The 21,867-nt window shown below is 40.4% G+C and overlaps 1 protein-coding gene across 11 annotated transcripts in view; it reads right to left on the bottom strand.

Moving 5' to 3' along the window:
- The window catches only part of SORBS2 (sorbin and SH3 domain containing 2), a 399,306-nt gene that overhangs the window by 187,488 nt on the left and 189,951 nt on the right, over positions 1 to 21,867 (bottom strand). For 2 of the 11 annotated variants that reach the window (XM_054031119.1, XM_054031120.1), the window contains exon 1: positions 12,640 to 12,677. The exons of the other annotated variants lie outside the window; for them this stretch is intronic. In XM_054031119.1, the coding sequence (XP_053887094.1) occupies positions 12,640 to 12,662 (23 nt within the window). In that variant the 5' untranslated portion in view covers positions 12,663 to 12,677. Of the gene's footprint in view, positions 1 to 12,639; positions 12,678 to 21,867 lie in introns of those variants that run through there. 11 annotated transcript variants of the gene reach the window in all.

Below are 21,867 nucleotides of genomic sequence, written 5' to 3'. Positions count from 1 at the left end.
TATACTGGACAGCCTAAAAATTTTACCTGACACTGCAAAAATACATACAAATTACATTATAAAGATAAAAGAAAACAAATCTAGCCATTGCATTGATTATCATTTTATTTACTAGCCAAATGGTAAAGATACCAGCTGTGCCACTAAACACATTCAAAACTTCAAAGCTACAATGATATTTCATCCCAACAGGAACAAGCCTCCCACTTGAGATGAAGGGTTTTGACTGCTCCTCATGGACATGCTAATGTCTCCATAAGCAGAAGAGCATCTATTGCAAGCTGAGTGGATATGTGAAACTCCTGACCTTATAAGAAAGATGTGATGCCACATTCTCCACAACCAAATCCATAACCGTGTGACTGGGGAATGTCTACACTGGCATAAAGAGGTACCACACCTAAAAACAAGCACATCAGAGAGTTGGGGGAGAAGATAACAATCCTGACAGAAGCCCACTACCGCCTGTGGTGCACTTGTAACCCACACATCTCCTGACCTCCTGGGTGTGATGTTCTGTCTCATCTAGTGGCACCAGACCAAAGAGGCTGAGAGAGAGAGAGATTGAGTCTGCTCTACAGCCTTAGCTAAGGGCTATATGGCTTTTAGCTCATGCAGTAGAGACTTATGCACCAAGCTTGAGAGATCCCAGGTTCAATCCCACCTGCCAGTGACTAGGGTCTGTCGGTGTTACACACTCATTTGACAACTGACACACCTTTGCTACAATAAGTCACTCCAGCTTTGGGAGCCTTGCTGTTTTGGAAAGGTCATACTAACATCTTGTCAGCCCTACAAAACCTTAATGAAAATTTACTAGTCCAGGGAAATCATCTCTTTGCCAGCTCTTTACCATGATGATTGATAATGAAAATTTAATATTTTACTTATCCAGCTAAGATGCTAGTTGGAGAGCAAGGAGATGTTGGTAACCCTGCCAAGTTAATAATGAATAAAGAGCAGAATTATCTTTATTCTTATTTGTATTATTACAGCACCTAGGAGCTCCAGTCATGGACTATGACCCCATTGTTTTCAGCACTGTGCAAACACAGAACAAAAAGAGTCCCTGTCCCAGTGAGAATAAATGGACACAAATCATCTCCCTGGTCACTCGATTACAGACATAAAAGTCGCAATATTACAACAAAAAAACCTTCAGAAACAGACTCCAACAAGAGACTGCTGAATTGGAATTAATTTGCAAACTAGACACCATTAAATTAGGCTTGAATGAAGACTGGGAGTGGATGGGTCATTACACAAAGTAAAACTATTTCCCCATGTTTATTCCCCACTCAGACCTTCTTGTCAACTGCTGGAAATGGGCCATTTTGATTACACTACAAAAAGTTTTTTTTCTCTTCTGCTGGTAATAGCTCACCTTAACAGATCACTCTTGTTACAGTGTGTATGGTAACACCCATTGGTTCATGTTCTCTTTGTATATATACATCTTCCTACTGTATTTTCCACTGCATGCATCCGATGAAGTGGGTTTTAGCCCACGAAAACATATGCTCAAATAAATTTGTTAGTCTCTAAGGTGCCACAAATACTCCTGTTCTTTTTGTGGATACAGACGAACACGGCTGCTACTCTGAAACCAGTCTAAAGTATAAGGCAAGAGACAACAGGTGGATACTACCAAATAGAAAGGGGAATACAAGGAAACAATGAGATACCGAGCTCTTAAATGACAGCTGTGACACCTTCACTAGAGGTGTTTTTTTGGGGGGGAGGGGGCGGAAGGGTGTGGTGAAAACATTGCACAGATATTTCAGCAATTTGCAATAACTTTTGTTATGTAGCAATTTGCAGCTGCAGGCTCCCATTGTCAATCCATCATATGAGGAGGTCACTGAATTTCTTCAGCGGGAGTGAGGTATTTCCAGAGGTACCAGAGATTTCATTATAGGACTCTGTGAAACAGAAAGGGGTGTTGGCTAGTGATGGGTGAGGAATAAAATGTTCTGAGCTTTGGTCAGTTTGGATAAACTGTCTGTGTTGCATAAAGATCTAGATGTTGATCCAAACTTCACTGAACCTTTAGTGGCTTCCCTTTAGGAGTGAAAGTAACTTAAAGGACTTACTGGTACGCTGGAATCCTGAGCCTGTGGCCTCAACCGGAAGAGGCATGGCCTCAAATGGAAGAGACGAGGCCTTTCAAGATTTAAAGGCCCTGGGGCTCCGACTGAGGCTGGGAGAAGCCGGGGCTCAGGGGCAAATTAAAGGGCCCGGGGCTCCGGCCACCGCAGAGCTCTGGACCCTTTAAATACCCGCCCGAGCCCGGCTGCCAGAGCTCCGGCGAGGATTTAAAGGGCCTGGGGCTCCCCACAGCGGCTGGAGCACCGGGCCCTTTAAATCACTGCCGCCGAAGCTGGTCCAGTCCGGCATGGCGTACTGGCTCTTGCCGGTACACCGTACCATACTGTCTTACTTTCACCTCTGCTTCCCTTCCTCCTCTTACTTCACATCAGCTCTTCTCAGTATGAGATTAGTGATTACAGACTATCTTCCTAATATACTATTAACCACAGAACACAGTCCCTGAACTTGTCTCATCATCACTAAACATAACATCTGGGCCCGCTCACACATTCCAAGAATCCTGATATTCTCAACATTTACGATAGAAAACCAGATAATCCTCCTTTTCTTCCTCTTCCTACTTTGTAACCCTCACCTTTCCCCCAAATAGGCTCTCTACCTTTCGCAGGGCCAGATCCTACAATCCTTAGGTCACCGACAGCCCCTGTCCACTTGTGTCCTTGGTCTCAAGGTTTCTCCCCTGCGTTTAACTTTGCTTTGCATGTCCATTCCTCTTGGCTATATGAAAGCATATCCTTATACTTAGCGAATCCAATTCCTATGTTAGCTAATCACAGAGGTAGCATAGATTTGCCTCTTAAAATCTGTATCAAATTTTTCCCTGCCAAGAAATACAAGTTATTGACTGATGTCAGGTGCTCTATCACACCATATGAGCAGTCCTTGTTTATACAATGAGACTAAAATGAATAAGGATTACTCTGATGAGTACGGGTTGCAGGATTGGTCCCTTATATTTCAATCTTGCACACTCAGTAACTTCACCTTTCACAGGTACACACAATGCAACTTGGGCTGCCTGTGTCTGGAAAGCCACAGAGCTCATAAGATTTGAATAGCACATCCAGCTGTGCCCAGCAGAAGACTGCAGATCTATGAACATTGATATATCATTGGGAAAAGAGGAGGACTGGTTGGACATTGCAGAGAGGAAGGGCATAAAATGTCCTGCTGGGGGTCATTGTGAGAATGGGGGATAGGAGTGTGCTTGGAAAGGAAATAAATGGGATTAGAATTTTCCAACCTAGAGTGAATTTCAAAGTAGTGTCTTGGTCTATATAGTTAGGTTGAAGGTGCCTGTTGGGGATAAGAGGATGCAGTAAAAAAGATAATTACAGTATTTCATATTGTTCAGTTTAGTATACATTTGACAGGCTTTATAAACAGGAAGTAGACGAAACGGTGTGTATTGGGATCTGTTTTTAGTATCTTGAGACAAAAAAAATCTTTAAAATGTAAACAAGCACAGTTTTGGCAAGAACTACAGTCTACTGTGGTTTGCAGTGGTGTTGTAGCCATGTTGATCCCAGGATATTAAAGAGACAAGATGTGTGAGATATCATCTTTTATTGGACTAAGCATACCCAAAATATTGGGGGGAGGGTGTTGGGAACACAACCCTTTTGATGGATTCAGGCCTCAGTTAATCTTAATCTGCTCCAGAAAGATCACAAAATAAAAAGTTGTATGCAGTGTTGTTATAGCCATGTTGGTCCCACGATATTAGAGGTCTGAAGAATCTGAACAGCTCTGTGTAAACCCGAAAGCTTGTCTCTTTCACCACCAGAAGCTGGTCCAATAAAAGATATTACTTCACTCACCATGTCAGTCTACTGTAGGTAAGACTATTAAATTATTTTTTTAGAGTGGTCTTTGAATCCAGCCAGAGTGACAAAACAGGGTGCCCTATAAAGATGACTGTAAGAACTGTAAACAAAGGAAGTGAGATTAGTGATTACAGATTATCTTCCTAACAGACTATTAACCACCAAATACAGTCCCTGCACTTGTCACATCATCACTAAATATAACAACATCTGGGCCCACTCACACATTCCAAGAACCCTGATATTCTCAGTATTTACAATACAACTGCCACATGAATCACTCATCCCAATGCAAACTAATGCAATCACAGTAGCTTCATCAGAGGGATTTCTAGTCTCTCGAGCCCATTAATTGTGTCCACAAATTTGCAATAATGATCCAGCACGGATGTCTGTACAACTATAGCTAATCAAGTAGGTGTCAAAGCTAATATAAAGTGTTGATAGCTCACAATGAGAGTAATGACTTCCAAATGCAAATGAATGTGATCAAGAATATAATAAATACCATAATTAGCTTTTTCCTATACAGTTGTACAGAATATTTGTAATTAGAGGAGCTTGTTTGATTTGACAATGTCTTTTTTTTCCTTTCAATTCATTGATGTGACAGAAGAAGCAAAAAATTAGCAAGTTCATTACTGATAATAGAACTAAATCTTCTATTGAGGCAATAGGTGAATAAAAGAACACAGGCCTGAAGTGCTTCTCTTAATTTCAGTAAGCATAGCTAAACCCTTATTAATTACAGAACAAATTGTAATTATCTAGCTTGTTAGAAAAACTCCATTAAACTGCTTTCAATGGAAAAAAAAATCAGTGCAATTAAATTGCTCCTATTTGCTAAAACAAACACCACTTCCCTTTTGAAGATTAAGAAAGAGTAAACATATCTGGTATTACCACTTAAACCTGAAATTGGAAAGCAAAGCAGTAAGTGGTTATATTGTGATCCTTCTGCAAGCTTTCTGTATCTTTTTCTCACTGATTGTGCTACATGCTTGTCGAATACCCTAGCTGATGGCTCCTTTACTTATTAACTGGGCCCATAGTTTGTTTATTGTCTGAGCTATTTTTTGTGTTTTGTCTTTTCACAGAATAATTTTCTTGTTATATGTCCCATTCTTAACTAATCCTGTTCTTTTGTGGCTGCTAAAGGGGTGTTTTTCCTTTTATATAGAAAATACATATTCAGTGGTCACCATTAAAATCTTGACATTTTCCTCTCCCAGAAAGAGAAGCTATTGTCCTACTTGCAGGACTCCCTATGCTCCATAAAAGGAATTCAGCAAACACAAGCAAACCAAATATTGCAGTGGAGTATGTTTCAAGATTTTAAAATGATACATACTTTAGTGTGCTGTTTATGACAGATGATATCATAATATTGAGTAAGACCCTCAGGTGAGGTACAGCCCAGCCCATTTGTAGGACTCAGGCAGCACATAGGGGTCATAATGGATACGTCTACACTACAATTGGGTGCAAGCCTCCTAGACTGGGTAAAAAGAACAGGAGTACTTGTGGCACCTTAGAGACTAACAAATTTATTAGAGCATAAGCTTTGCCTCTCTACAAAGGAAAAAGGACACTAAACTATCTAAACTGCTACATGCCACAAGGAGCCACAACAGTAGTTCCCTTAACCCACCGAGCAATATAGTTAATCTTTCCAGCTATACTCTTAGCCCAGCAGAAGAGTCTGTCATATCTCGGGGCCTCTCCTTTTGTCTCTCCAGACCCACGAACATGATACAGTTCTGTGGTGACCTAGAATCCTACTTTCGACGTCTCCGACTCAAAGAATATTTCCAACATACCTCTGAACAGCATAATAACCCACAGAATCCCCTCTACCAGCACTACCAAAAAAAAAAGGATTCTGCGTGGACTCCTCCGGACGGTCGAAACAACAGACTGGATTTCTACATAGATTGCTTCCGTAACGTGCAAAGGCTGAAACTGTGGAAAAGCAACATCACTTGCCCCATAACCTCAGCCATGCTGAACACAACGCCATCTACAGCCTCAGAAACAACCCTGACATCATAATCAAAAAGGCTGACAAAGGAGGTGCTGTCGTCATCATGAATAAATTGGAATATGACCAAGAGGCTGCTAGACAGCTCTCTAACACCACATTCTACAGGCCATTATCCTCTGATCCCACTGAGGATTACCTAAAGAAACTACACCATCTGCTAAAAAAACTCCCTGACAAAGCACAGGAACAAATCTGTACAGACACATGCCTAGAACCCCGACCAGGGGTATTCTATTTGGGACCCAAGATCCATAAACCTGGAAATCCTGGACGCCCCATCATCTCAGGCATTGGCACCCTAACATCAGGCTTGTCTGGTTATGTGGACTCTCTCCTCAGACCCTACGCTACCAGCACTCCCAGCTATCTTCGAGATACCACTGACTTCCTGAGGAAACTACAATCCATCGGTGATCTTCCAGAAAACACCATCCTGGCCACTATGGACGTAGAAGCCCTCTACACCAATATTCCACACAAAGATGGACTACAAGCTATCAGGAACAGTATCCCCGATAATGTCACAGCTAACCTGGTGGCTGAACATTGTGACTTTGTCCTCACCCACAACCATTTCACATTTGGGGACAATATATACCTTCAAGTCAGCGGCACTGCTATGGGTACCCGCATGGCCCCACAGTATGCCAACATTTTTATGGCTGACTTAGAACAACGCTTCCTTAGCTCTCGTCCCCTAACGCCCCTACTCTACTTGCGCTACATTGATGACATCTTCATCATCTGGACCCATGGAAAAGAAGCCCTTGAGGAATTCCACCATGATTTCAATAATTTCCATCCCATCATCAACCTCAGCCTAGATCAATCCACACAAGCAGTCCATTTCCTGGACACTTCTGTGCTAATAAGCGATGGTCACATAAATACCACCCTATACCGGAAACCTACTGACCGCTACACTTACCTACATGCCTCCAGCTTCCATCCAGGACACAACGCACGATCCATTGTCTACAGCCAAGCTCTAAGATATAACCGCATTTGCTCCAATCCCTCAGATAGAGACAAGCACCTACAAGATCTCTATCAAGCATTCTTAAAACTACACTACCCACCTGCTGAAGTGAAAAAACAGACTGACAGAGCTAGACGAGTACCCAGAAGTCACCTCCTACAAGACAGGCCCAACAAAGAAAATAACAGAACACCACTAGCTGTCACCTTCAGCCCCCAACTAAAACCTCTCCAGCGCATCATCAGAGATCTACAACCTATCCTGAAAGATGATTCTTTGCTCTCACAGATCTTGGGAGACAGACCTGTCCTCGCTTACAGACAACCCCACAACCTAAAGCAAATACTCACCAGCAACCACACATCACTGAACAAAAACACTGACCCAGGAACCTATCCTTGTAACAAACCCCGATGCTAACTCTGTCCACATATCTATTCAAGGGACATCATCATAGGACCTAATCACATCAGCCATACCATCAGGGGCTCGTTCACCTGCACATCTACCAATGTGATATATGCCATCATGTGCCAGCAATGCCCCTCTGCCATGTACATTGGCCAAACCGGACAGTCTCTACGCAAAAGAATTAATGGACACAAATCTGACATCAGGAATCATAATACTCAAAAACCAGTGTGAGAACACTTTAACCTGTCTGGTCATTCAATGACAGATCTGCGGGTGGCTATCTTGAAAACTTCAAAAACAGACTCCAACGAGAGACTGCTGAGCTGGAATTGATATGCAAACTAGATACAATCAACTCAGGATTGAATAAGGACTGGGAATGGCTGAGCCATTACAAACGTTGAATCTATCTCCCTTGTAAGTATTCTCACACTTCTTATCAAACTGTCTGTACTGGGCTATCTTGATTATCACTTCAAAAGTTTTTTTCTCTTACTTAATTGGCCTCTCAGAGTTGGTAAGACAACTCCCATCTGTTCATGCTCTCTGTATGTGTGTATATATATCTCCTCAATATATGTTCCACTCTATATGTATCCGAAGAAGTGGGCTGTAGCCCACGAAAGCTTATGCTCTAATAAATTTGTTAGTCTCTAAGGTGCCACAAGTACTCCTGTTCTTTTTGCGGATACAGACTAACACGGCTGCTACTCTGAAACTAGACTGGGTAGACAGACTTGCACTAGCTCAGCTCATCCACAGAGTTATTTTTAATGTGCTAGCTTGAGATAAGCTCGCAAGCCTCTGTCTACCCAGGATGGGAGGCTCACTCCCAGCTGTAGTATAGATATACCCAATCTGGCGACAAATTCCCAGTTGAGATTTCCTCACATCTGTTAGGTACTGGATCTGGCCTCTCCCTTCCCAACCCCTAGCAAAGAGAGTGTGTTGGGGTTGAGCGGAAGGCGTAGCAGAGGGAGCTATACTACACCAATTTTCCATTGGTGGGATCCACTAAAGACTCTTCAGCAGTGGTACATGCTAGAATTGCCCAGCAGCAGTTCTAGGTGGTGCCATCATCAGGACTGCCCTCAGAATCAGGGAGCCAGAACTGTCTCCTTGACATTTCCCCTGTCTCAACCACATAAAACAGAGCTCAGGCACAGGAGAGGATCTGGACAAATATGTTTGTTTTTCCTTTTGGTATACACGGCATTGTACTTAATCTCTCTCTGGTATATGGACGTATCTTCTCTCTTTTTCCTCTCTTCTCTTTTTTGTTGTTCTAAGTCTACTTTATTACAAGCTAATAATACGTTACAGTAGCTGTGACGCATTGACTGACCAGCTGATCAAGGTTTCAGTTCTGGGAAAATGATGAATCACAGTAAGATTACCATGGAAGACTCAGTTAATTCCTTAATGCTAACTCAGTTCAAAATACACAATGGCTTGGAAACCTGTGGTGGTAGTGGAGGTCCTTTCTTGGCTATTGGTGGTTGTACCATAGAGTTCATACAGCTAGAAAAAGAAATGACCCTAATGAGATCATACACACTTGAGTCCTTCAGAGCTTTCTACTGCACAAACTAGCATTGAAGGCATTTCTCCCATTCCTCCTGGGAAATAAAACTCCTTTTGTTAAAGCTCTTAACAGAAATCTCTCTACCACTAAAACAGCAATCAATGCCATTTTTCCTTATTTGCAGTTCTCATCTTTGGCCTGAGCACAATAATCTGAATTTCTCTAATAAAGAGCAATTCATGTCTCAAAGTGAGTTTCAGCTTTCAAGGCAAGCTGAGAAATCAAAAGAAACAAGTAGAAGGCCATACTGTAGATTTTGCTTTGATGTCTCCCTTTGTCTTGAAGTATGGGAGTCCCCTATACAGTCTCAAAGCTGTTCCATTATTACACCTTTAAGGTAGCCATTACTTGATTTGGCTTCTAGCTCAAATACACCAGCATTTTTTGAGTCCATTCAGGCATTTTGATTTTTACACTCTAAACCCTATTATTTTGAAGTGCTTTTGGCTGAAATGTGCACACTGTACAATGTAATCCATTAGAAGCTGTGGCCCAGATTTTTAAAAGTATTTAGGTGATTGAAGACGCAGAAGGGTGCACAGTGGGGTTTTCAAAAGTGCCTAGATGTTGAAGTCAATGCAGTTAGTCACCTATCTGCATCTATAGGTGTCTAGATATCTATGAAAATCTGCTTACAGCATCAGAAAGTTTTTAAAAAAATTAAAACTATTGTAAGCTTCCAAAACATTTGTTCCACATTCAGTTTAAGATTCTGCTCAGAGGTTCAGTTTTTATATTTCCTGAAGTGGTTTGTAATGTCATGTAAAGTCTATTTATTCATGTCTGGACACTGGTGACATCATAGCAGAATTTTCAGAAGACTTCTCCATTCATTGCTAACTTGGAATACTCAAAAGCTGGCCTTCCAGTGATCTGCTGCACACCATCTATCTCTCTCCTCAGTATTTGACCCTTACTATGATGACCCACCACCATTCATTCAATGAAAACTTTCTCAAAATTGTTTCCATTTCTCCAAAGTACGTAAGTTTGTGCCTGCTGATTTCCAATAGCAGAGTCCACTTCTCTCCAATAATATTTCCAACATAAGTGTTCATCTTCTTTTCCATATAGGAGATACGCAAAAGTCTTTGCCAGTAACTCATCTCAAAGGCTTAAATTTTCCATGACAGCAACATTATTTACCTGAGTGTCACATCCGTAAGTCGCTGAAGTTGTTTGCCATTCTTTAATTAAGAGTAAGCTTATACTTGGTGCATGTGCACTAGGGTGTATGTATGTGCATCTACTTTAACAAAAAATGTGAGGTTAGGAACCCACATGAAATTGCAACCTCTCACATATTTAAAAGTTTCCATTAAAATGTTAGAGGGTCTTCAGTTTTCCTGTCAAAGCCCCAAGGATCTCTTCTACTCCACCTGTTACTATAACTTTGAGTATACTTAGAGGCCCTTTGCCACTCCTCAATCAGATGGTGTTGTCACTGTTGAATAACATAAGCCACTTCTTTCTTTAGAGGATAAGCATAGTGCCCACCTGAGGAGAAAGAGACTCAGCTTTTCTCCTCCTTCCCAAGCCCTCTCCTCTCTCTGCTTTCTCTACCATTGCCACCACAACCCTCCAAGTCACACAGGCCCATAACCTGGGAAATATTTTTTGCCTCTGGTGTAACTAAATCTTTCCACCTCTTCTTCCATAATACCTCAAAGATCCAGACTTTTCTATCAACCCACACAGCTAAATCTCCCATCTTGACTACTACAACCTCCTCTCCAGTCTTCCTGAAATGTACCTTACTTCCCTTGGGTTCATTTTAAACCACAATTGCTCAAGTCATTTTCCTGATCCATTGCCTTGATTATGTCAATTCTAACCTTTCCACTGAGTCCCTCCACTGGATCTCCCAACTTCCCACCTGCAAAAAAAGCACAAGCTTCTATTTGGTATCCCCCCCAACATATCCACTATGGTATTTTATATCATTCTTCTTTTGTCGCCAAAAATGCCAGCCTTTATCATCATCCACTTATCTTCTCCCACAAGCACTTTCATGTTTTCTTCACTGCCATCCCTTAGAAATGGAACACAGTTCCCCAGCTAATTCACAAAGCAGCAAAATGTCCTCCTTTGAAACTATCCTCAAGCCCCATTTCTACTATGTTGCTTGTGATAAATTCTTAACTGCTAACAAATAGGCACGTGGCCAGCAATGATTACTGAGATCAAAACAGTTGCTTTATCTATATCTATATCGCTCTGTATATATTTCTTTAAAAAAATCATCCAAGCCCTTCTAACCTAGAAACTAAGTGCGCACCTACAACCACACCTTCTCTTACCCTTGTCCTCCCTCCCCTACTACTTAAATTTGTGTGTTACACCAAATTGTTGCATCTTATCTAAATTTAGATTATAAACTGTCAAGGGCAGCAGCAGTCTATGTGTACAGCACCAAAAAGAATGGGGGCACCAATTTAGATTGTAAGCTGTTTGGGGCAGGGTCTCTTTTTGATCTGTGTTTGTACATTGCTAGTCCCAGTCCATGACTGGAGCTCCTAGGGACTTCTACAATACAAATCAATCAATAAATAAATAGATTGGGGCCTCTTGGCTCTAACACAGTACAAATATAATTACTACACCAGAACCAGAAAACAAACCTAGCTCTTTCACATGGCAATGCAAAGCACTAACTGCACCCTCAGGATGCCCATATGTTTAATTAGATCAGAGGTCACTGTACAGACATAACACCACAAATCATGTCTGTAGGCAAAGCACTTTGTTTTGAATCTTGTACCATTCCATAGCCATTGCCAGCACATTTAATTTTACTGCCCAGGAATAAAATCTTTTTTTTTTAATCTTTTAATTTTTAGTCTTTCTATATCCAGATATCACCACTTAATCAAAAACATAGGAGCATTTTAGTCAGGCATTTCAGAAGGGCCCTGTGCTATGCAATTATTAATTTTTTTAATGGAAAATTTTCAGCAGGGATCCCTTGTCCTTGGATGAGTCCTGCAAATACTACAAATGCCTATTAATACCATGCATGTCTAATTAGGTGACAGTGGGTCCTAGTCAGAAACAACCCTAGCTCGCTTATGTGCAAATATTTTTGTATGTAAAGAAATTGGTTTGCAAGAGTCATTAAACCCATTCATTAAAAATATTTTTTGGGAATAGCAGATGGAAATACTCAATTCACAACCTTGAAGTGTTCATAGGAAAGAATCTAATATTTAGAAGCCTTAAGTTTATTCAATTTAAGAATTCTGATGTATAAAAAGATAAAATACAGAGTTTTTTTCCTCATATAAAAGGATGCGGGCAGACGGGGCAGTAATTCAACATAGAGCAAAGACAGAGGCAGCCAGCAGCAAGCAACACTGTAGTAACCTTGCTGAGATGTATATGCCAGTTAATTATATATGAATTCCTTTCCTTGACACACTGAACTTTGCATCACAAAATTAATATTATAGTCTATACATATGGAGCACCATCTAAAAGGAATCTAGGAAACTCACTATGCCATCTGATTTGCTTTCCAGTGTTTTGAAGAAGAAAATACTTTACGACTGAACAGATTAACAGATTTTAGATTGAATGTTAAATTTCATTGGGCAACATTAAATGTAATGAAATATATTTTAATATTGGGCCAGTATCAGCCAAAAGTGCTATGAGATGCTAGATATGTTTTAGTACGTACCTGAAGAAAAAACTTCCATCCATTTTTCAGCAGGTTGGAGCTTTAATTTGTTCACGGATTTCCTTTATTCTAAATTCTGTAGATATTTCCATCTTCCCTGCCTTTTAACAGTTTAATCCCTATAAGGCTGCCAAATAAGGAGGCTTCCCTGTAACCTACAACCATGAAAGCAGATGAGGGAGAAGAAAAAGCATAAGAATGTGATAGAGAGAGTGAGTAAATCAGTGCTGTTTGCTTTGGGAAATTTGTGTTCTCTTTCTGTGTTTTCTTTTACTTTTTCTCCTCATGCTATTCTCAGTGAGCTGATCTGCCAGCTCAGCCTGAAATAGCCCAAGAGAATGTGTTTTTTACAGTGATGGAAACTGAATTAATGTCTCAATGATAGAGGACTGGATTTGAAAGTCATCGCAAAATTTAGATATACTTGCCTTGCCACCCTATTTAACTTTGATGGGGTGATCATGTTTCCTGCAAGCTACACCTCAAAGATACCTAAAGGGTCCTGACATAATCTCTGGTGTCCACATATTATCCAGTTATGATATTGTATTGCAACTTGCAGGCACAGTGTTATATTGTGATTGTTATACTCTGGTATGCAGCATTATGATGCCACAAAATAAACGCGATAATGCCAAGACGGTCACGTTTGGCCAACAGCAGAAGCAGCTAAAAATGGTAACATCATGTAGGTTTTGAACAAGTTCCATCAGATACCTTGCTTTTCCAGGTTTCAGAGTAACAGCCGTGTTAGTCTGTATCCGCAAAAAGAAGAACAGGAGTACTTGTGGCACCTTAGAGACTAACAAATTTATTAGAGCATAAGCTTTCATGGACTACAGCCCACTTCTTCGGATGCATATAGAATGGAACATATATTGAGGAGATATATATACACACATATAGAGAGCATAAACAGGTGGGAGTTGTCTTACCAACTCTGAGAGGCCAATTAATTAAGAGAAAAAAAAAAAAACTTTTGAAGTGATAATCAAGCTAGCCGAGTACAGACAGTTTGATAAGAAGTGTGAGAGTACTTACAAGGGGAGATAGAGTCAATGTTTGTAATGGCTCAGCCATTCCCAGTCCTTATTCAAACCGGAGTTGATTGTGTCTAGTTTGCATATCAATTCTAGCTCTGCAGTCTCTCTTTGGAGTCTGTTTTTGAAGTTTTTCTGTTGTAATATAGCCACCCGCAGGTCTGTCACTGAATGACCAGACAGGTTAAAGTGTTCTCCCACTGGTTTTTGAGTATTTTGATTCCTGATGTCAGATTTGTGTCCATTAATTCTTTTGCGTAGAGACTGTCCGGTTTGGCCAATGTACATGGCAGAGGGGCATTGCTGGCACATATCACATTGGTAGATGTGCAGGTGAACGAGCCCCTGATGATATGGCTGATGTGATTAGGTCCTATGATGATGTCACTTGAATAGATATGTGGACAGAGTTGGCATCGGGGTTTGTTACAAGGATAGGTTCCTGGGTTAGTGGTTTTGTTCAGTGATGTGTGGTTGCTGGTGAGTATTTGCTTTAGGTTGGTGCCACAAGTACTCCTATTCTTCTTCTTGCTTTTCCACTCCATTTAGTGTCAACTGCTTTGCACAGTATGCATAATGTTGCATATAGAAGTTGTATACAGAACTTTCCCCCGTAGAGCACTAAATGGTATTGACAGCATAAAGAAACTCTCTACTTATCACTTTGGCCAGCAGTGAACTAAATGTTTATCAATTCTATAGAGAGATCAAAATGGTAATTGTTCTGTATTAAAGGCAGTTTTCACAGACATCTTTATAAGTTATGGCACAATCTGTGATTAAAAAGTTAAAAAATTAAGAAACTGTAAAAATACCAAGGTATAGCCATAGTCTTCAGATGAAATCTTGACTTCTTTTTTAAACAGACTCATAGCTGATATATTTATTACACAGTACAAACATTCAAGCGGTGCTACTTTTAGTAGACATAAATACTGTGCATATTGTAGAAGAAGGAGACAGTTTTGATTTACACTTTAAATATCTATAAGTGACTGCTTTTTAAAACTTGGTGAATCACAAAAATATGAGGGCACTGATTCAGCAAAACACTTAAGCCTGTTCTGAAAGCCCATTGACTTCAAGGAGATTTAAGCATATAAATCTGAATAAGGATGGGATTATTCACATGCTTAAATGTAAGCATGTGCTTTAGAACCTTGCTGAACTGGGGCCTAGGAAAGAATTATGCAATAAAATAGATTTCTAACCCAGGGTTTGAAGCCAGTGGTCAGAAAGCAGATTTTTTCTCTTGCACATAGCTTGCTGGACAAACAGCTAAAACAGTTATCTTAAAGTTTAGACAGTTTTTCTAATTGCTGTGGGTACTGGAAAAGAAATTTCAACCCTGCAGTTTTGCAACAGGGCCAATTCAGAGACATTTTTATGTTTTCTGCTTTGCCAAGCATTTTATACACACTATTTCCTTTTCTTAATCCATTCCAAAAAATGTCCACTCCAAATATTTTTTCCCATACCTAGCCATATGACGGTGTTCCTTTTCTAAGAATAAACAAATTATTTCCGTTTATAAAAATGCCACTCACGCTATTTGACATGAACATATCTTTATATAGTAAAAGCACCCAAAGCATTCTCTCCGGTATGTTGTTACAAAGGGGCAGACTTATTAGGTGGGAACCTATTAAGTGAGATTTTCCTACACATCTGATTGGTCATAGACACTGAAATTCCCAAAGGAAATCACAAGATTGTTATCCTTCTTTCTCCATCTTTCTAAATGAGAATTCATTCTTATCTTAGACTTAATAATACATTGGCTATAATTGCTTATGCAATGAAACCCTGTTAGTACAATATTGCATTTGCATATTCAGCTGGAGTTAGAGGATTCAGCTGTCAGAATATTAGAAACTGTAACTGGGGGGGAGGCGGGAAGTGTGAGCTTGCAAATTAGCTGTCAAGTTTAATAAAAAGAGAATAATGAGCCAAAAAAGCTGGCGGCTACCATTCCTAGTGCATTACTGAGCTTGCCTCAAGGTAAAGCTCAAATTCTGAGGAACACTGAAACAACAGTATTGCACTTTGCCACAAATATAAGCTAGGTAAGCAAAATATTAAATAATAAAAAAGCAGGCCCTGATGCAAGTCTGAAATTAAAATGCTGTACACAGGCAAGATGTTCCTTTTCTTTGAAAGCAATAAAAATGCTATGTCTTAAATGTGAAACATTTCCTGTAAAGCTCAGCAATAAATTAATGTTTGGCACTTGGTTCTGAAAACCACTGAAAATTTGAACTAAACAATGTATAAAAACTGACACTTTGCATAATTGTTGGCCATTCGCGATGTGCTTATAACTATTCTATGATGATAATCAAAAGAATTACTATTACATTTAGATAAATATTTAAACTACACAAGAAATAAAAGAAAGATATATTAAATATTATTTGACTTCTTATATTAGTGTATTTTTGCTTACAGGCTCCTGTATACACACAAACCCTTCGCCTACTAGTTTGCATGCTTCTACCTCTCATCCCTTCTCTTTGCACAGTACATTAAAGATCAAATTTATGGTAATTGAAACCAAAAAAAACCCCTACATATGCAGACGAGGGTGACTGGCTGTTCTAAAGAGTTCACTCACACACACACTCACCATTTCCCCTCACAAATAAAAACCCAAACAAATCAAACTATCAGAAACATCAAAGAAGCCCTCACATCAGTGACCAAGTGAGAAGTGAGAAGCCTGCTGTTGAAGGATGGTTTGCTAACATTCAGCATTTTCTCTTCCTTCAAGAAACTGTGCATGCCAAAACTGTTTTTTGACCCATTCCCTTTTATTCAGCTGCATAATTCTGTCCTTCTTTTCCTGATACGGGAGGTAGTCATGACTCATATCTTTAAATGCCAGGCACTGTATGCTGATTGAAGTCATTTGGGCTTAAAAGAAAAAAAGTTAGCTGTATCCATTTCCTTAGATACGATGAGCAAGCATCCTGATGGGTATAAGAACAGGAGAAACAAACTTTATCCTCTGCAATGGGTTCAGTAACAGCACTTATAAAATATAGATGGTGGAAAACTGAAGCCCTTGACAGAACTACCAGTTAGTACGCATGCATGCAATGAAATATTTGCAGGTATAATGCGCAGACATATAACACAGATGCTGTGTACACGTATTTTATGTAGAGAAGCAGAGACTATATAATCTATTTTAACACACTGTGGAGAGCAAAATACATGTGCTTAATTCAAGAAAGAAAAACAAACTCTGCTTATAACATGACATCATAGTAATAGGTAATGTACAGGGATGCAGTTTTCAGGTTTCTATGAGGAAAGCCCCTTATGCTACACATACTTCTGCTTTTTACACACAGATATTTGGAAATTTGTGACCGTCAGGTGGGTTTTAGGTTTATGAAAGGAACTGAAGGGAATAAATAAAAATGCCAAGTTCTGATGAAGAACATTTGCAGAAACAAATTAAATTTAGAACACAAAAACCAAAAACAACAAGCAGGCAAAGAATTCAAGCAAAGCTCTTTTCAATGGTAACAAAGTTTATGGAAATAGTTACCAAGAAGAGTTAGGAAACACATCAAGCAATTTTAAGTGAATTTCTCCTTATAAAGAGAAGTGCACATTAATGGTCACATCTGCTATCAAACTCCACACTGCCAATGAAAACAAGTGTAATTTTGTACAAAAATAATGGCAGGATAAAGTGTATAGAGTGAGATTTGAAAAGCCTCCTAGGAAATCTGGATGCATAATACCCATTGATTTTAAAGGGACAGGACATCTAAGTCACTTAAGACAGCTTTGTAAAACCTCAGCACCAGAATCCTATCCACCACAGGATATCTGTGGTCATGCATATTGAGGAAGGCCACAGATAGGGTGATCAGACAGCAAATGTGAAAAATCAGGACGGGGTGGGGGGTAATAGAAGCCTATATAAGAAAAAGACCCAAAAATCGGGACTGTCCCTATAAAAATCAGGACATCTGGTCACCCTAGCCACAGATATTGGGGATCCATTTATTTTCAAGCATAATTTTACTGAAGTTAATGGAGACAGGTTAGCCTGTACAACAGAACAAAAAGAAACATTAAATATGCAAAAATCTTTATTAATATAGAATTAAGGGTGTCCAGTGATTGCTCATGCTCTTCCGGAACGTTATGCTCAGCGAAACTCAAACTTCCGAAAACCAGGAAATACATAGCTAAGGTAAACATATATGCAATTTTAGCTCTGTCCCCCTGGAGCTGGCAATAGCCACAGGAAATTATCCATACACACTTTCGTTGGATTCATTGTGCCGGAGTAGCTGTACTGAATGGTGGAGAAATAAGCTGGAGTACCTTGGAATGGCTGTGATTATGATAGAAGGAGATCTGGGTCTGAGTCCTCACATGTGTGTTATCAAAGGAAAGAGGTGCATGTGTACCTAGAGGTTCTAGTCTCCATCATTCCAATACAGAATTGTGTAGGCTGTATCAACAGCAGGGCACAGAGGTCTTCTTTCCATGGGTATTGTTAATTGTTAATTTGAAACGTCTGTGGTTTTAATGATGGGTAGGGGAAAATATAGGTTTAGATGGTTTGCTGTGTGCTAACATGAAGGGTTTAAAAGGATATGAAGTGGTTGTTGGAGTATTCTGACGGGAGTAGGCTCAGTGTTTGAGCACAGGGTAGGTACAGGTAGCATCTGTCCATTACAGTGAAAGGCAGAGCCCTAGTATGTGTGTAATGGGTGTTTTGGGGCATCACTTGAAGAGGGCAGAATTAAGGTTGTGTTGGTGTTTAGCTTAACTCTGCATTCTCTGCTTTTCACAAGTCTGAGTTTTGCTGAACTCAATGTTCTGGAAGTGCACGAGTTATTACCAGGCAACCTTAACTCTGTGCTAATGACTTTTTTTTTTGCCATTTCATTTCCTAGTATTTTAAGCGGAAAGAGAAATGTTTGTTGGTAGGAGCTAACGGTTATTTCGGCAGTTGTAGACCTCACCTGCATTTGGAATTGATATGTTACCATGACTAGGTAATAATCAATAGACCTAACTTTAATATAGTGCTTTTCATCAGTAGATCTCAAAGAACTTTACAACATTATCCCCTTTTACAGATGGTAAACTGAGGCACAGAGAGGTGAAGTGACTTGTCCAAGGTCACCCAGAATGCCAGTGGTTCTGCTAGGAATAGTCTCAGTCCAATGGTCTTTCCACTAGGCCACAGGGTCGCTATGTGATTCCTCAGTGCTCCTCCCATCTCCTGTACTTTTTGTTCTAGTGGAATGGGGATGATGTCATGCTTTGAGATGTTTGCAACATGATTGACAATTTTATTACCTGGGTATTACAATAACTCTAAGCGTATAAGAGAAGACTGCTGTGTCTGTCTGCTCCTCCACCCCCTGCCCCAACATTTAGCCACCCCCACCAACATTGGGCCACATGAGCTGGGCCCCTCACTTCCACTACCCATAACCAACTGGGAGTCCTACCTCTCCTCAGCCAGACTTCCCCAGCCATGCCCCAGGTCCACCCTGTCTGCCTCTCCTCCAAACCTGGTCCCTCCCTCACACACTGTCCACAGGGGTGACGTGTGTCTTAACCATTCATTTTCTGGATTTCAGATGTTGAAATCTGTGTTACTTTCATTCCCTCTAACCCCAGATCCCAGCTCTCATGGAGGGACAGGGAGAAGAGCTCAGGCACCCCCAGAGGAACAGGGTCCCCCAGATCCCAGCCCACACAGGGAAAGGGAAAGTTCAGAGCTGACAGGCCTCCCCCCTTAAACCTCCAACTTCCTCTGCTGCACCTCACATTCTTCAACTCCTTCTGTCTCTTCTTCTCCCATTCCCCCAGCGCAGAAGGGAGAAGAGAACATGTAAACAAGCTCCATGCCTCCTGCACACCACATCTCCTAATCCTGGACTTGGATTTCTCTCTCACACTTTCTTCTAGCTGGATCATAGAACACTTAGGAATTCCTCCCTGCATTGGGAATGAAGGAACTGCCATATGGCAGGAGACAGACATGTATACTGGTCTCAATTAGCAAGTGGGCAGTGTAAAAATATATAGAGTTACATGTTGAGAGGCATCTCTCCCGAGACCAATCACTGGAGAGTATGGGAATTCCTAATCCTAACTACCAAGAAGGTTCCTTCATTCCCCTCACTTTTGTTTTTTAAAAAGGTGAGGGTGTACAGGGTAGGATTTGATTTTAACCGTCTAGGCCATGTCTAATTGTCCCTAGGTAAGCACCAGTGTTTGGGCTCCCAATTGCCCTGCCAATATGTCTTAATGGAGACCTCTAGTTACATTTTCATAAAGGCCGAGAGCCTACATTTTTACTGAGATTGTGGCACCACTGTTGGCGAGGGAGATCATTTTCTGCTCCACAAAAAATATCAATTAGGAAATGGACTAAGACCACTCGGGTGACCAGATGAAGGGAAGAAAATATCAGGACACATGGGGGGAGGGGTGCCTGGCAGAGCAAAAATAACTCAACACGCAGTGCTGCCAGCAGATATTTTATCGGGACGTCTGGTCACCCTAAAGACCACAAACATATAGTTAAACATACATAAAACTTTCAACTCTCCATAATACAGCTGTCAGATATTAGCAACTTCTGTCTCTTAATGCTGTGGGACGGATTTCAACTAGGGCACTCTATTAATAGAAGTTATGCATGCGATTAACGCAAAACAAATTAACTAGATTTTAAAAAGTCACGATTAATCACAGTTTTAATTGCATTGTTAAATAATAATAGAATACACCTCTACCCTGATATAACGCGACCTGATAGATCATGAATTCGGATATAACGCGGTAAAGCAGGGCTCCGGGGGGGGGGGGGGGGAGCTGCACACTCCGGCGGATCAAAGGAAGTTCAATATAGCGTGGTTTCACCTATAACATGGTAAGATTTTTTGGCTCCCGAGGACAGCGTTATATCGGGGTAGAGGTGTACCAATTAAAATTTATTATCAATATTTTGGATGTTGATTTCAATTACAATACAGAATCAAAGTTTATAGTGCTCACTTTATATTATTTTTTATTACAAATATTTGCACTGCAAATAAAAAACAAAAGAAATAGTATTTTTCAGTTCACCTCATGCAAATACTGCTTTCCCTGTTACTAATCCCCCAAGTCATCAGTGAGAGTTATATATATAGAATTACATATCCACACACACTTTTTAAGAGGGAAAATAATTAAAATCTTCAGGGGTGGAAAGAATCTACACCACGGCCTATACACTAAATTTTGCATTAGGGCTTCTGATTTCACTGAAAATATAAAGTCATATGCAGCCAGAAAGCTCTCTAAACATTTGCAGATATTCAGGAGCACTAGTTATTTCAGTATGTGGAATAAATTATGCTCAAGATATTTACTCCACATATGTTAGTTTCAGATGGTAGATGGTGAAGATTTAATAATTTCTGTAAAATCTTACTTTTTGATTTAAATACCAATTTTTGAGAGGAATATGACAACATAAGGATTCAAGATATACAGATCTGGCCTAAGGCATCTTTTTAGCGCAGGGCAGAATCCAGACAGGAATAACTGGTCAGCATACAGGCTTCTGTCAGTTCCTCAAACACAAACATTATTTCACTTTATAGAGATATACATGGGCAGATCACAAAGAAAAGTTGAACCCCTGTGCAGAAGCTACCAGGGAGTCACACATTTTAAATGACAACAGAAAACTGGACATTATGCCTGTGGCTTATGATGACTCTTTGACAAACTCTAGGTTCGATACATACAGTATATCATTTAGAACACAATCCTAAAAGTATGAAGGGAAATAGAGACAAAGACTAAAACAGATATTTGGTCTTGTGGTAAATGTTATGAGTGTGATCTACAGATTAGAGAAGGAGACTAAGGGCTGGTCTACACTTGGGGGGGGGAATCGATCCAAGATACGCAACTTCAGCTACGCGAACAGCGCATCTTGGATCGAATTACCTGGGATCCTGGTGCGAGATCGACAGCCGCAGCTCCCCCGTCGACTGCGCTACCGCCGTTCGCTCTGGTGGAGTTCCGGAGTCGACGGTGAGCGCGTTCGGGGATCGATATATTGCGTCTATGAACTGGGCAGGTAACATAAAATGCTAATATCCTCAATTTACCTAAAGTACCTTTAAAATGTGTATACTACAAC

This window comes from Malaclemys terrapin, chromosome 5, assembly GCF_027887155.1.
Source record: "Malaclemys terrapin pileata isolate rMalTer1 chromosome 5, rMalTer1.hap1, whole genome shotgun sequence".
Taxonomy (NCBI): domain Eukaryota; kingdom Metazoa; phylum Chordata; order Testudines; family Emydidae; genus Malaclemys; species Malaclemys terrapin.
Note: the sequence above shows the minus strand (reverse complement) of the source record. Positions and strands in the feature narration are given on the sequence as shown.